The sequence below is a fragment of the Danio rerio genome, chromosome 11, assembly GCF_052040795.2.
Source record: "Danio rerio strain M-AB ecotype USA chromosome 11, GRCz13ab, whole genome shotgun sequence".
NCBI lineage: Eukaryota > Metazoa > Chordata > Actinopteri > Cypriniformes > Danionidae > Danio > Danio rerio.
Window position 1 is genome coordinate 36,997,501 of NC_141031.1, and position 15,000 is coordinate 37,012,500.

Genomic DNA, 15,000 nt, shown 5'->3' on the forward strand with positions numbered 1-15,000 from the left:
TAAATACACTTAGTTAGTTAAGTCAATATTTGAAGTGGATCAAAACCTTTAAATCAACGTTGTCCTAAAATGATTGACCACCCATTCTTGTTTTAGGATAATTTTTAAAACCCTTTTTGAACCACGCACTTATTATGAATAAATAAATAAATAAAGTAATATTTAAATATAAAGTATAAAGTAATATTTAAAAAATACTTAAAGTAATATTGAAAATTTTTTATTAGAATATTTAAGAATACAAAATATAATGCATATTAAACAATAAATATATATTAAAAACAGAATAAAAAGTGAACATTGGCTTCTTGGTTTATTAATAAATAAAGGTCAAATTTACAAACATTAATTTCATCTGTATTTATATTTAATTTACATATTTAGAATATTTTAATAACTAAAATGTATTTCATATTATATGCAGTACACTACACACTGCAAAACAAAAAGTGTGTTCAATATATAAAATAGCAGAGAATTAAATCAGACATTTTTTAGTTAACAGGGATTGGGCATAACATCACAATGTAAATTTATACTTCCTTTCCACACAAAAGCATTATTACATAATTAAATTGCAGTTTCAGCCGTTTTTACCATGCTTACCTTTTTAATAGTGTAGAGAGAGGTAGCTATTGATATGAAGGACATGACGACTATGGCCATTGCGTAGTAATAGTATTCATCTGTACACCACAGAACAACACTGAAGAGCTGGAAGATGTAGAAAGGATTGAGGACCTAGGAAAGAGAGAGACTGGTTTCAGTTCCTTCATTTCATCTTCCTGACTAGACATTTTTTTTTTCATAAGAGTGGAGTCAGCAGAATCACATTGCACTCGTACCTCCTTAATTAGCAGCTTGAAAAGAGAAGGCACTTTCACATCAATTTCATTCAGACCGAAAAAAAATCTCCTAAAATAAATAGAGAGAGAAAAAAAACAATGTCAAATTTGTACAATCAGTTAAACAATTATAAGATTTTACTAAAATAATGGATATTTAAAAAAAGTATATATATAAAATATAAAATAAAATATATGCTAAATATATATTATAATATAATATAATATAATATAATATAATATAATATAATATAATGCACAGATAGATGAATGGACAAATCAAAATAATAAAAATAGCAAAATCATAATTGATTAATATTGGCCATTATCACGAAAAAAAAACAAAAACGTAAACTCATTTATTGAAAGAAATCTCTTTAAATATTATTTCTGTAAGACGTAAGATATCAAAAATATTTTGACATTGTTGACAATTCAAACATGAGCCGAAAACAGAGACAATGGGCTCCACAACCCAGCGGGTGGGAATGCGGGCAAAACCAGCTCCCCCCCTCCATTCCTCCATTTACATTTGAAACATTTCTCAACTCGCACAGAATGGTCATTTTAAAGTCTGAATGCTCTAAATCAACCCAAGTGACTTTATCTATCATGTTTGATATCATTTGAAATGTCTCAGTGCGACTGGTAGGATGGTCTGATTCCCTCAGAAATAGACAAATCAAAACAATAAATATATATCTTCAGGTATCTTTTGAACCACTGTGAAGGGTGTGCCTGTCCAATAGGAAGAAACTCTTTCACTAAACGCAAATGCCTTTTGTTATTTACACACTCCTTTCCTTGAGGGGATTCTTGGATTTACTACTTAAGGGAAGGTTTCTAAACTGTTCTGCGCAATTCTGCTACCCAGATCAGCCCATAACATGGAGCTCTAACACTCCATGTTATGTATATTTTGAAGTCCGGTATGCATCTTTTAATCTTGGATTTATCTTTGATAATTTGATGTCTTGTATTGATCGTTTATTAATTGACTGAATGAATTGGCATAATACACATTTACCTCACTATTAAACTGTTATGTTTGAACATAACCTTACTTTTCAATAATATTTAACATGGTCTTTAAATCACAAAATTAGGGTCGTTGATATCTTTTTAATAAAGCAATGCTGAATATTAATTGATATTATATCTATGAGTACAAAATAGCATACATTAATTGCTTAAATTGTATAGAATTGTTTTTAATATTGGGTATTTATTGGTTAAAGGCACAACTTAAAATATATATATTCTTGCTATAAATATTAGATATATTCTAAATATTTTCTAAATATTCTTATTCCTAATTTTACTTCTATTTATTTATTTTATTAACACACACACATAAATATATAATGATATCATAAATATAATGATATTTCTACTATACAAACTATATATTATTTTGCCCTACACCAACCTTACCCCGAAACCCTCACAGGAAACAATCTGCATTTATACATTTTGAAAATACTATGTTCTGTGTGATAAGCACATTTACCCATGAGGACTTCAATTTTGGTCCCCAAGGTGGGTGACATGTCCCTTATGGGCCTTTGTGCATTCAGTTCTAAGTCCCCACCGGGATATAAAAACAAGTATACACACACAAATCAAAATAAAAAGAAACAAATTAAGAGCAAAACAAACAAGTAAAAAAAAAGTTACATAGTAGCTTTTTACATAATTCTTACACAATTATGTATATTAGGATTTTAATATTTTAATATATTCTATATATTTATTATAAAATATAATCTCTAAATTACAAAAAAAAACCAAAAAAAACTATGAAATCATTATTTCAATTGAGAAATAAGTTGCAGCTGGAAGGGCATCTGCTGCATAAAAAAACATATGCTGGATAAGTTGGCGGTTCATTACGCTGTGGCAACCCCAGATTAATAAAGGGACTAAGCCGAAAAGAAAATGAATGAATGAATGAATGAATGAGAAACAAAGGTATGTATGAAAGAAAGACCTGACCTGTACTCCTGCTGGTTCTTGTTGAGTCCGGCACTGTGCTTTGAATGAATGGATGAGCAGCTGATGTTCAGATCCTCCAGGCCTCTGCACAACACAGGAGAAAACTGCTTTAACATCATCATCATCATCACTTAGAGTAACATTCACACACACGCGCACTTACTTTAACACTTCAAAGTTCTGGATGGTGTCGTTCCAAAAGTATTTTGTGCTGTGGAGGGTGAAATAGCGGATCTATAATACAAATAAGAGTAGTTTAAATAAAGAGATTTATTTTATCACCAATCAAGTTTAAGCCAAGACTTGGATTTTTTTTGGCTTGTCATAAAGTGTTTTTGCACTTATAAGGTCAAGAAAATGAAAATCAAAAAAAAAAAAAAAAAAAAGTTTGTTTGTCGGACTTAAACAATTTGTGTCTGTAGAATTTAATTCAAATTCATATTTTTAAAGGGCATTTTCTATTTTTTTTTTCGTCCAACAATGAATGATAAATCTCAACTTCTGCACATCTTACATAGAGAAAACTTTATTTTATTAATATTTAATCTAATAGAGCTTTTTTGGCTGTTCATTGCATTTTCTGCATTATGGACTGATAAAGAGATTCCAAAATCTCCTTAGCAAAACTCGAAATGAAACGAGACTTTTTGAATCAAACTTCATTCAATGTTCAGATTTTTGTGCTAAAAATGTATGTAAATGCTCGCATATATAACTCAATGCCTCATTTACATAATTAAACAACATTTTAGAAAACTTATCAAAAAATGCCATTCCTAATATAATCAATCAACTTTGGGGTAATATTGTAATAACTATTAGATTTTTTTTTTTACAATATTCATCTATTCACTATTTGTATACATAATTACAGAATATATAATGAATAGTTATGAATTGTCATCATTTACTCATCCTCCACTGTTCCAAAACCTTTTAGTTATACAGTATACTAATCTATTATATACTGAACATTATTGGAAAATAGCAGCCATTAACTTCCATAGTGTCTATTTATTTCTAAAATGGATCTCATTGGCTGCTTTTTTTTAACATTCTTCAAATTATCTTATTTTAGTGTGAGAAAATATTCATTCTTGGGTTTACGCTCTCTCTTTAAGCTTGATGAAGAAAGCAGAATTCAGCTTTAAAGGAGGGTTAAGATGGACCTGCACTTGCTGGCTTTCTACACTCCGGCTGATTTTGTTGTGGGTGGAGTCAGTCATGTTGTGGGCGTGGTCATTGGCCTGAGGGGAGGCGGTCTGGGAATTCAGGGTGTCATAGGGGTTCTTCCCAGGAGCCAGCATTATCCGAACCTTCGCTCGAAACCAGCGCTTAAATTCATCCTGCAGATGAACACACATACACACACAAAACACTGGCATTAACTGTTACATATATAACTGACTAAAACAAGTTCTGATCCTAATGCTCAAGCTGCAGCTATAACAAATAATAAGAAATAAGAAAAGTGACCACTAAAGGTATTAAATTACAGTGTATTTACCTAATGCCACTGTTATGAATTCATTAAGTATATTTATCTTTATTCTTTCCATATAAACAAGACCATAATAAACCAAATAATCTGCAAAAAATTTAGTATAAGTCAATAAATAGAAGCAAAATAATTTTCATCCATTACATTTTGGGTGTGTGTATATTTTTATTTAAAGAAATAACGTACAATTTTAATTCTTTAACATATACGTTTCATTTATGGTTGGACTTTTTGTCCTGAGGTCCTGATAGTGATTATTTTTGTACTGTGTGTAAACCAGACTCATAAAAAAGAAAGGAGGGTGAAAAAATATTAAGATTTAAAAACATGACAAATGAATAAGTGGTTTTAAAAATGCATTTTGTATGCATTAACAGACTAAACTATAGGAGAAAAATGCAATAAAAAAGACAAAAATCTCCATTCAACATAAAGACAACACTAAAAATGTTACAAATGTAAGAATTGAAATATTGCAAATATTCTGATATCTTTGACAATTCAAAACATGAGCTGAAAACAGAGACTGGTAACTTCACAACTCAGCAAGGGGAATGCGGGAAAAACCAGTTCCTGCTGCATTTGCATCTGAGTCTGCTTCATCCCCCCAACTCACACATATGGTCATTTCAATGTTTGAATGTTCTAGAATTAACCAAACTGACTTTAACTATCATGTTTGATATCATTTGAAATGTCTCAGTGTGATTGGTACAATGGTCTCATTCTCTCAGAAATAGACATAATCAGAACAATAAATATATAACTTCAGGCATCTTTTGAACCACTGAGAGGGGTGTGCCACTAAGTGTGAATGCCTTTTGTTCACACCCCCTTCCTTGAGGGAATTCTTGGATTACTTAAGGTAAGGCCTAAGAAAAGCTCAGGGCGATTCTGCCTACCCAGATCAGCCCATAACGTGGAGCTTAGGCTCCACGTTATGTAAAATTTACACGTTATGTAAAAAGTCAGGAATGCATCTTTTAATCTTGGATTTATCTTTGATAATTTGATGTTTTGTATTGATCGTTTATGAATTGACTGATTGAATTGGCATAATACATTTACCTGACTAATAAATTGTTATGTTTTGAATGATTCAAACAGAGTTCGTGTTATTATCACTGATAAATGTTGTTGTCCATAGCACTACAAGCCACTGTACAGGTTAGTAACGGACTAAAACATGTTAGACGGAGCAGCGTGGCACGCTATTCAATGTTGTTAGAGATCCGACTAACAAATTGGCATTATTTCATGTATACTTAGACTGTAAAAGGCCAACTATTTAAAACAACAAAATATTGTTGAAACTACTTTAAGTGTGGATATTTAGGCCTTCATCTACAATAGTATAATCCTGCGCGATTATTATTAAAATACTTTGTCTTGATTAAGTAGATAACAGATCCATGGGGACCACATAAAAATCTCCTAAATTGAGTAAGTAGTGTTCTGCCTTTTTAGGAGAGTGGTTAATCGCCTCTGTTTAATGACCAAGACTGACAAGCTTGTAGTAAGAGATTGTATACCCGGCCGGTGCAAGACTCGAGATGCTATCGGAATCTGAGTAAATGAAAATAAGGTATAATAACAAATCAAAAGAATATTCAATCATAATCTAAAATAATGTGAAAGGAAACAAAATAATCTTATCAATGTTTTATAATTGGAGTCAGATAAAACGAGGATAAACATATTAATATTCTAAACCATCTCATACTAAAATTGGAGTCAGATATGAGTTAAGTTTAATATAAATCAACATTGTACACTGGAAAGACCGAACATGCAGTGAACCTTCATCCACCATTGGATACCGTCATTGGACCAACTGGCTGGACCTTACACAAACAATTCACTAATTTGAATTTGATGTGAAGGCTTCCATATTGCAAAGTTTTATAAAACAAATTCAGTCAAATTCACCCAGTACAACTTTACAGAAATCCAAGGGGACTTTTCGGTTTCAACATAGGATTGCATCACTTTAACAAGCAACATACCCACAAACTGATTTCCAGCTTACCATTGCACTATAATTATGACCATCAGCCATTCATAAAAACATGACGTCTGCAGCATTAGCTGTACACTGTTATCTTAAACACTGTGAAGATGAGGTATGTGAAGTATTTATTCTTGCCTATATGAAGTCAAGTAGAGGCGTGTGCTCAGATAAAGCAGAAGTTATCAAATTGTACGCCAAGGCATGATAAGACATGAATGGTGTTACTGAATTAACATGAAATCAAAATGGTTACTTTTTCAAAATGCCTCTAGTTTTATTATTCGATTATTCTTTACAGCTTATTTGTAGATTAAACCTGATGTTTATCATGCGGGTCACTTTGAATGTTGCCTTAAAATCCTTTTTTTTATATAAACAAAACTTGGTATTGTTTAGCTTTTTTCTTCAGGTCAGTGCTAACTTGTGAACAAAAATCATCATGAGATAAATAATCCTAATAGGTTTTCGCTAATTCTTTTCTATTGTCATGAGACCAGTCTTGATAGATCTTTTACATCATGCCAAGAAAATGCACACCAATTAAGAACAGTATGTAATATTCACCACTAGAGGGCATGAATTCACAACAAACAAAGGTATAGTTTTATGATGTCATGTCATTGGTAGGATGCCAAAAATGCATCTGAGGCCTTATTTGGACATCTCTTTGGCAGTGGCGTAGCACAAAATGCGGAGGCCCCCCTGCAAGGATCACCGACGGGGCCCCCAGATGAAGGCCAGGGTGGGTGTCAGAGCCAGAGATATACACATATACCTATGAACGGGAGTTATCCTGGATGTTAGTATGTAATTTTTTTTTTAATTATGAAAATTTTAGTTTTTCATCTTCTCATACTGACAGAGGGAGCGATTTATTTGTGAATGAATCTCCGTTATGAACGACTCGTTCACTAGCCGACAATAATACAAGTTTCTGGCAGCGCAGCATCTCGTTGTCATATTTCTTTTGCATTGTTTGCTGATTTTATTCAACAAAACTAGCATAAGCCGAGTGTTTAGTGCGAGTTGGAGCTGCTTTGCCGTATGGTGAATGCAGTAAGTGACTGTTATCATCAATAACGCTAACTAGCCTATCTGTTTAGCACAAATTTCAGAACATACAAAAACATAAAAAACTTAATCTTACCTATGAAATGTTCTGCCTTTGTGCTTTGTTTTCTTTGTTTGCTCGTTACTACACCTGTAGACAGCGCTAAAGTCCCGCATCTTCACGTAATAACACTGTCTTGACTAGTGCGGTTGAATGACATTTGTCCTGGGAGCACTGTACCATTGTGGCGGCGCTATTGACGCATGTTTACAGTCCCTATGCGATATCTAGTGTATATATCTATGTCACAAATTGAGGAGCGGGGAAATGAGGCAGGGTGGAGCGACAACGCGGGGAATCCTTCACAAACTGAGGAGCGATCACAAACCGAAAGCGGCGAGAGCGTCAAAGTAGCCAGAAGTCATTCATTTTTTAACGAGAATCGGCGGCGAGAAACAGCGGCGCGTCTTCATTGGCTATAACGCGGTTCAGCGGCAAGCAATCAGAATGAAGTAGTCCACCTTGAGAGGAGTTCAGAGAACACAGTTCTGTGAACTTTGGTTCCGACCACAGTTGTTCCCAAGAGTTTGATTATTGCGTTCCTGGATTTTCAATCATTGAAAATCGCGACGACGTGGTTTACGGGGCGTGATTACAGGGCCCCCCCGCGGTGCGTGCCCTGCGGGCCCGTCCCCTACGTCACTGCTCTTTGGTATTCGCTTGTTCAAGTCATGTGAAGCGGCTTCCAGGTCCAAATGCTATATCAAACTGTATGGGGAGGCTCAACAAATGATAATAATAAACGTTTACGAAGCACTGTAATACTTTCGAAAAGCACGATCACAATATATATGTATATACATGCATGTCTAATATCAGACGGCCAGAAAGTGGTTAATTAATTACACAAGTGGTCATAAACGAATATTTCCTCAATTCAAATGGGTAACGGTTTGGACTCGGAAACAGTATTTCACACAAAAAATTGTGAGTCAATCATGTGAAATTAGGAGCAACGCCACCTATTGGTCAAAAATGCTAAAACACTAAAATTACATAACTATAGAGTACATTTATGAATTGTTTACTTGTAACAAATGTTAAACTGATTCTCCCTGCCATATTTAGCCTGGTGACAATGTATGAATTTTGGGCCCAATCTTAATTTTACCCATTAGCCCTTCCTTTTACCCCTTGTCCAAATTCTCTTTAGCTTGAAGGTGTAGGGCTAAGGGGAAGGGCTAGATACCCCTTGAAATGGAGTATTTTCAGAACCACACTTAAAACCAAGGGGTCCAAAAGTTTCCCAGAATACACCATGGAAGTAAAGAGATGCACAAATTAGTATTTTTTGTCATTATTTTGAATTTTTACAGCAAATAAGCATGTTTTAATATATCCATAATTACGTTTGTGGTTTACCGTTATGTTTAAAAATAAATAAATAAATAAAAACGCTACATTTTCCATCTATAATCCAATATTATAGCTCCTGTATAGAAGTCCCACAACATACTTTCACATCTGCCACTCAATGACACTGGACTACTCTGTCAGAAAAGTCTAGTGGCTGGGAATGAGCTTTTTACAGTGTCTGCTATAATGTTAATGTTGTTTTTGTGTGTTTACGAGGATGAATATGGCCAGGGTGTAAATACACAGTATAGTTACGATCTTATTGCCACATTATATCATTATGATAACATAATTTATGCCTTTTAGTGACTTCCTGAAGATAAACACCAAAAAATAACACAACTGGAATAACTACAGTCATGATTGTCTGATCTCATTTGAAGCAAGAGATCTTGAGGACATATAATAACGTGTGCATGTGTTGCAGTGCTGTCCCATTTTTTAGAAGTAAATTTTAAAGCCCTTTCCTTTCACACTCTGTTTCAAGGGCTAAGGGGAAGAGGTAAAGGTACAAAAACAGAATTGAGATTGGGGCTTAGTCTTTTTGTTTTTTAGTAAAATAATTTAATTATTTTTAAACTACCCACAAAAGCCAGTACATAAGAACTGTATTCATATTCATCGGTATATTCATTTTACTTTTATAAAAACTGTTTGGAAGATTTAATTCGACACATTCAGTTCTTAAACGCTGCAGTGTTTTGAGAGTTTCTATTGCAGTGAATTGCTATTGTCGCCTATATTCATTTTTAATTTAGTTTTTTATTAAAACTGTAATGTTTGGAATACTTCCTTTGACACGTTTAGTTCTTAATGCTTTATTTTTGTGTGATATTCTACAGCAGTGAAATGCTATTGTCAAGTTCATAAATTTTATTTTTATTAAAATACTCATATTTGAAATGCTTAATTTGACATTTATTCTTAAACGCTTTATATCTGTAAGCGTTTCAACAGCAGTGTAACTCTATTGCCGTGTCTACTAATTTAAATTTTATTAAAACGCTAATGTTTGGAACACTTTATTTGAAATGTTTAATTCTAAAACTCTTCGTTTTTGTTAGCGTTTCTACAGCAGTGAAATGCTATTGTCACGTGCCACAATCTGCAGCAAAATATAACGTAATATCTCTATGCACAGTAAGAAAAAAGTTGACTCAACTCAAAATTGAAAGACAACTTGCTGAAGAGCTTTTTTGAGTTGACTATTTTCAACCCAAGAACTGCTATTGACTATTTAAGTTAAGTCAACTAAAAAAATTTAAGTTGAGCCGACTTTTTTTTTCTAACAGTGTGCAATCCAGAACATCTTACTCAGACCCTATTCCAGTACAAAGCACATGTTAAGTGTAAAAGTGGATTCACTGAGATCTAATACATACAGTGCTGCGTAACAGAGCAACTTCTGCGTCTCTGACAGTGGTCCGTGTGCATGTGGCCTTCACACACCACTCAGGCATCCAGTAGAGCAGTAGGAAAAGAAAACCACCAGTACAGAAACCACCACAACACACTAGAACCAGTTTCCACCGGCACAGACGGAACCCTCTCAACTCCTGCAGAGAGACAGATCATAAATGAGCTTATGCAGTTTTATTTTATATTTTTATATTTTAAACCAATATAACCACATACCATCTCATCCTCCAAACCCCTGTTGACAACCTTGAGATCTTCCTTCTCCATCCTGATCTTCAATCCTGGCTGAAAAGTGCTGCGCTCCTGCAAACACACATAGACACATGCAGAGATCACACGCTAAGAGTGTGTGTGTGTGTGTGTGTGTGTGTGTGTGTGTGTGTGTGTGTGTGTGTGTGTGTGAGTTGTACAGTAAGAATTGTGTAAGGCCCAACAACAGCTGTTATAGCATTGGGTTGTATTAAAATCCGGCTGACCTAAGATGACACACAATCATGTGCACATATAAACACAAACACTTCCTGTGAGTCACTCTGAGCTTTGCAGCTGAACGCCACGCTGAGAGCCTTCACACACACACAGATGTCAATCCAGAGGGGCAAAATCAAACAAAGGGAAAAAAAAATTTTTTTGTGGTCCATTGTGACAATTTACCCAGTTGTGAGTTTTGGAATCAAAGTAGAATGAAAAAAATGAAAGAAAATTAAATGCAATAAAAATAATAATAATAATTTTGTATTTGATGAAATGTTTTGATCTACCTCAAAAATTGACTGCTGTGTGCATGTATGTGAATGTGTGTCTATATATGCAAACATCAAACATCTATCTATCTATCTATCTATCTATCTATCTATCTATCTATCTATCTATCTATCTATCTATCTATCTATCTATCTATCTATCTATCTATCTATCTCATATACACTGATCAGCAACTTTATTAGGTACGTGGGTTGGACCCCTTTTTGTCTTCAGAACTGCCTTAATCCTTTATGCCAAAGATTGAACAAGATACTGGAAATATTCCTCAGAGATTTTGGTCCATATTGATATGATAGCATCACGCAGTTGCTGCAGATTTGTCGACTGCACATCCATGATGCAAATCTCCCGTTCCACCACATCCCAAAGGTGCCCTATTGGATTCAGCTCTGGAGACTCATCAGACCGGGCTTTTCTAATCTTCTATCGTCCAATTTTGTTGAGCCTGTGCAAATTGTTGCCTCAGTTCCCTGTTCTTTGTTGACAAAAGTGGCACCCGGTGTGGTCTTCTGCTGCTGTAGCCCATCTGCCTCAAGGTTGGACCTCGGTTGTAACGAGTGGTTATTTGAGTTACTGTTCCTCTGACCTCTGATCAGGCATTTACGCCCACAGAACTGCTGCTCACTGGATATTTTCTCTTTTTCAGACAATTCTCTGTAAGCCCTAGTGATGGTTGTGCATGAAAATCCCAGTAGATCAGCAGTTTCTGAAATACTCAGAAAAGCCCGCCTAGCACCAACAACCATGCCACGTTCAAAGGCACTTAGGTTAACTTTCTTCCCCATACTAATGCTCAGTTTGGACTGCAGCAGGTCATCTTGACCATATTTACATGCCTAAAAACAGAGTTGAGGTGATCGGCTGATTAGAAATTTGTGTTAACAAGCAGCTGGACGGGTGTACCTAATAAAATGGCAGGTGAGTATGCGTGTGTGTGTGTGTGTGTGTGTGTGTGTGTGTGTGTGTGTGTGTGTGTGTGTGTGTGTGTGTGTGTGTGTGTGTGTGTGTGCAAAAGCTCACCAATAAATAAAAATTAATAAAATGGCAACAATAATAAAACAGTTCGGCAACATCTAGAGTTGAAAAAAAACACATTTTTAAAGATATCATTGATGTATGATTGATGTTTCCATCAGACTTTGAACTGAATTGCTTACATTGCTTAAGCTTGCATGAGCGAGGTTCAAACTATCATTCTAACAGTTCAGAATCAACCATAAAGTTAACAGCCAGGTTTATTCACTCACTCTCTCACCACCTTTTTAATTTTCATTTGCTGTTAACTGAGTGTTAACTTTGGACATTGGATGCACACACAGAGAATGAGTGATTATGATTAACGATTCAACATTTCATGCAAGAGCTGCAGTTGTCTTGAAGAGTGACAGGAATTTACAGCGCATGAGTGTGTGTGTGTTGGGGAAAGAGTAGATGATCAGAGAAAAACACTGGGGTCATTCAGTCAAGAGACTTTCTCCAGCTCTCATAATCATTATACAAACTTGCCAATCCATCATTCCCATAACAAACAAGCAGCCGAACAAAGTCTTGACAATAAAACTGCTTAACCCAAAAGTATTCTGTAACTTATTTAAGAAATTTCTTGATAATTCACAGTGTTTGTCTTTTTTTTACGACTTTAACACTTACAGCAGCATCCCTAAATAAATCAAACATCTTTATGGGTGGGCATTAGGGCCTGGGGCTGTTAGTGCTGTGGCAAGACATGCTGGCTTAAATTTTCCATAACAGGTTGACGCTGATGTTTACATTTCATAGAATTACCATACATCAAATAACGCTGCACGTTCAAACCATTACATTGAACATATCACTAGTCACTAGCAGCTTTTCACACAGAACATATGAGGTAAAGCTGTGGAATGGGTGAAAAAATACAAGGTTATGAGATACGAGTTTGAACTTGTATAGGTACAATGTGGTTTATGACGCAGTGCAAAAGATACACGAGTAAGAGTGTGAAAAAAGGAACAGAAATACTGTGGAAAACCTGTAATGACTACTGCGTACTACTACGTCATAAAAAAAGCCTGTTACTGGTGTTGTCCTTTCAGTCAATTTGAGTAGACGCTTTAAAACTGAGTGACTACATTTTGGCTAATAATCATTCATTTTTTTTGCTTGTTTTCTGAACAGATAGGATGTTTATGGCAAGAATATATAATATTTGCCTTTATATTTCACATACTTTTTCTGCAACTTGAATATATAAACTCTATTTTTATATTTACTCTTATTTTGACCTCTTCATGTGCACTTCCACTAGAAATGTCTTCACTCATACAGTTAATAAAGGTAATGTGACTTAAGGGGCTATGTACATGTAACATATTTAACATGCTCAAGTTCGTTATTAAAAATGGAGACATACAACATGCAGGCAAATATTGAGCGATGTGGTTGCAATGCGCACACATGGTGTACAGGTATCTTGCTCATGCAGATGTAGAGCATCCAAACACAACACCACGTTTTAATATGGTCCATAAATTACATTTTTATCAGAGATACAGCAAGGGTTTGAAACCAGCACGCCTCAAGTTTTCATGTTTTATTACATAATTAATTTTAAATTATATTGTAGTTTATATAAACAAGACAAAAACAGTTGTTCGTTTACACTTTCAAATTCAAAATCTCTGAGCTGACAACGATTTTATTTATTTTTTTGTTTAATTTTATTGCTATTTTTAGTAGTTTGAAACTATCATCTTAGTTGATCATCTAAATCAGGGGTCACCAATCTCGGTCCTGGAGGGCCGGTGTCCCTGCAGGGTTTAGCTCCAACTTGCCTCAACAAACCTGCCTGGATGTTTCAAGTAAACCTAGTAAGACCTTGATTAGCTTGTTCAGGTGTGTTTGATTAGAGTTGGAGCTAAAATCTGCAGGACACCGGCCCTCCAGGAACAAGTTTGGTGACCCCTGACCTAAATTATGAAATGAGCTACCAATGCGTATTTCTTTATATATTATTTTCTACACAACAGCTTCAAAATACCAACAAAAGTCAATAAGGTGAAACATAAAAATTGTCAGTGCATAGATCAAATCCCACAACACATTTTGAAAGCATAAATACAGGAGGTAAGTAGTAATGAGTTCCATTTATTTCGGTAAACTTACTTGAGTAAAATTGTTAGGTAGCTTGTACTTTGAGGACATTTAAATATGTGTAATTTTACTCTTACTCGAGTAAATGCTTAGAGAGAAAAATGTTACTCTTACGTTTGGTGGCGTTCCTCCATTACTACCAAATGGTACAAGATGATACATATGACTAATATTGCAAGGTGCCTCCTGTTTTTGATTACAGCACGCACTCCTGTGTGAAGAGCATCTCCGAATGCTCAACACGCCCAATCTCGAGGCAGATGGGCTACAGCAGCAGAAGACCACATTGGGTGCCACTCCTATCATCTAAAAACAGGAAACTGAGGCTACAATTCGCACAGGCTCATCAAATTTGGACGATAGAAGATTGGGAAAATGTTGCCTGGTCTAATGGGTCTCGCTTTCTGCAGCAACATTCGGATGGTAGGGTCAGAATTTGGCATCAACAACATGAAAGCAGGGATCCATCCTGTCTTGTATCATCGGTTCAAGCTTCTGGTGGTGCTGGTGTAAAGGCTGATTCGTACTTTTGTGTCAAGCGCACACATATGCTAAGGCGCATAGCCCTCACCAGGGGTGGGCAAACTCGGTCCTGGAGGGCCGGTGTCCTGCACAGTTTAACTCCAACTCTAATCAAACACACCTGCTTATAGATTCTAGTGATCTTGAAGACACTGATTAGCTTGTTCAGGTGTGTTTGACTAGTGTTGGAACAAAACTCTGCAGGGACACCGGCCCTCGAGGATCAAGTTTGCCCATCCCTGCCTACACTGTGGCTGACGCACACCTCTCAAAAAATTTAACTACACGTCACAACGACGGGTAGCGCAAGCCCTTTGATTGGTCGGTTTGGTAGCGCTGACAA

The 15,000-nt window shown here is 35.4% G+C and overlaps 1 protein-coding gene across 5 annotated transcripts in view; it reads right to left on the reverse strand.

The window, feature by feature from the left end:
- Positions 1–15,000, reverse strand: part of atp13a3 (ATPase 13A3) — an 88,656-nt gene that overhangs the window by 47,516 nt on the left and 26,140 nt on the right. For all 5 annotated transcript variants that reach the window (XR_015502792.1, XM_087274007.1, XM_087274005.1 and 2 more), the window contains exons 3-9: positions 10,455–10,541; positions 10,202–10,375; positions 4,010–4,186; positions 3,004–3,074; positions 2,841–2,924; positions 846–915; positions 607–741 (exon numbers count right to left, since the gene is read on the reverse strand). Coding sequence is in view for 4 of the 5 variants with exons in the window: in XM_087274007.1 (XP_087130133.1) it covers positions 607–741; positions 846–915; positions 2,841–2,924; positions 3,004–3,074; positions 4,010–4,186; positions 10,202–10,375; positions 10,455–10,505 (762 nt within the window). In the remaining variant the exon portion in view is untranslated. The remainder of the gene's footprint in view (positions 1–606; positions 742–845; positions 916–2,840; positions 2,925–3,003; positions 3,075–4,009; positions 4,187–10,201; positions 10,376–10,454; positions 10,542–15,000) is intronic.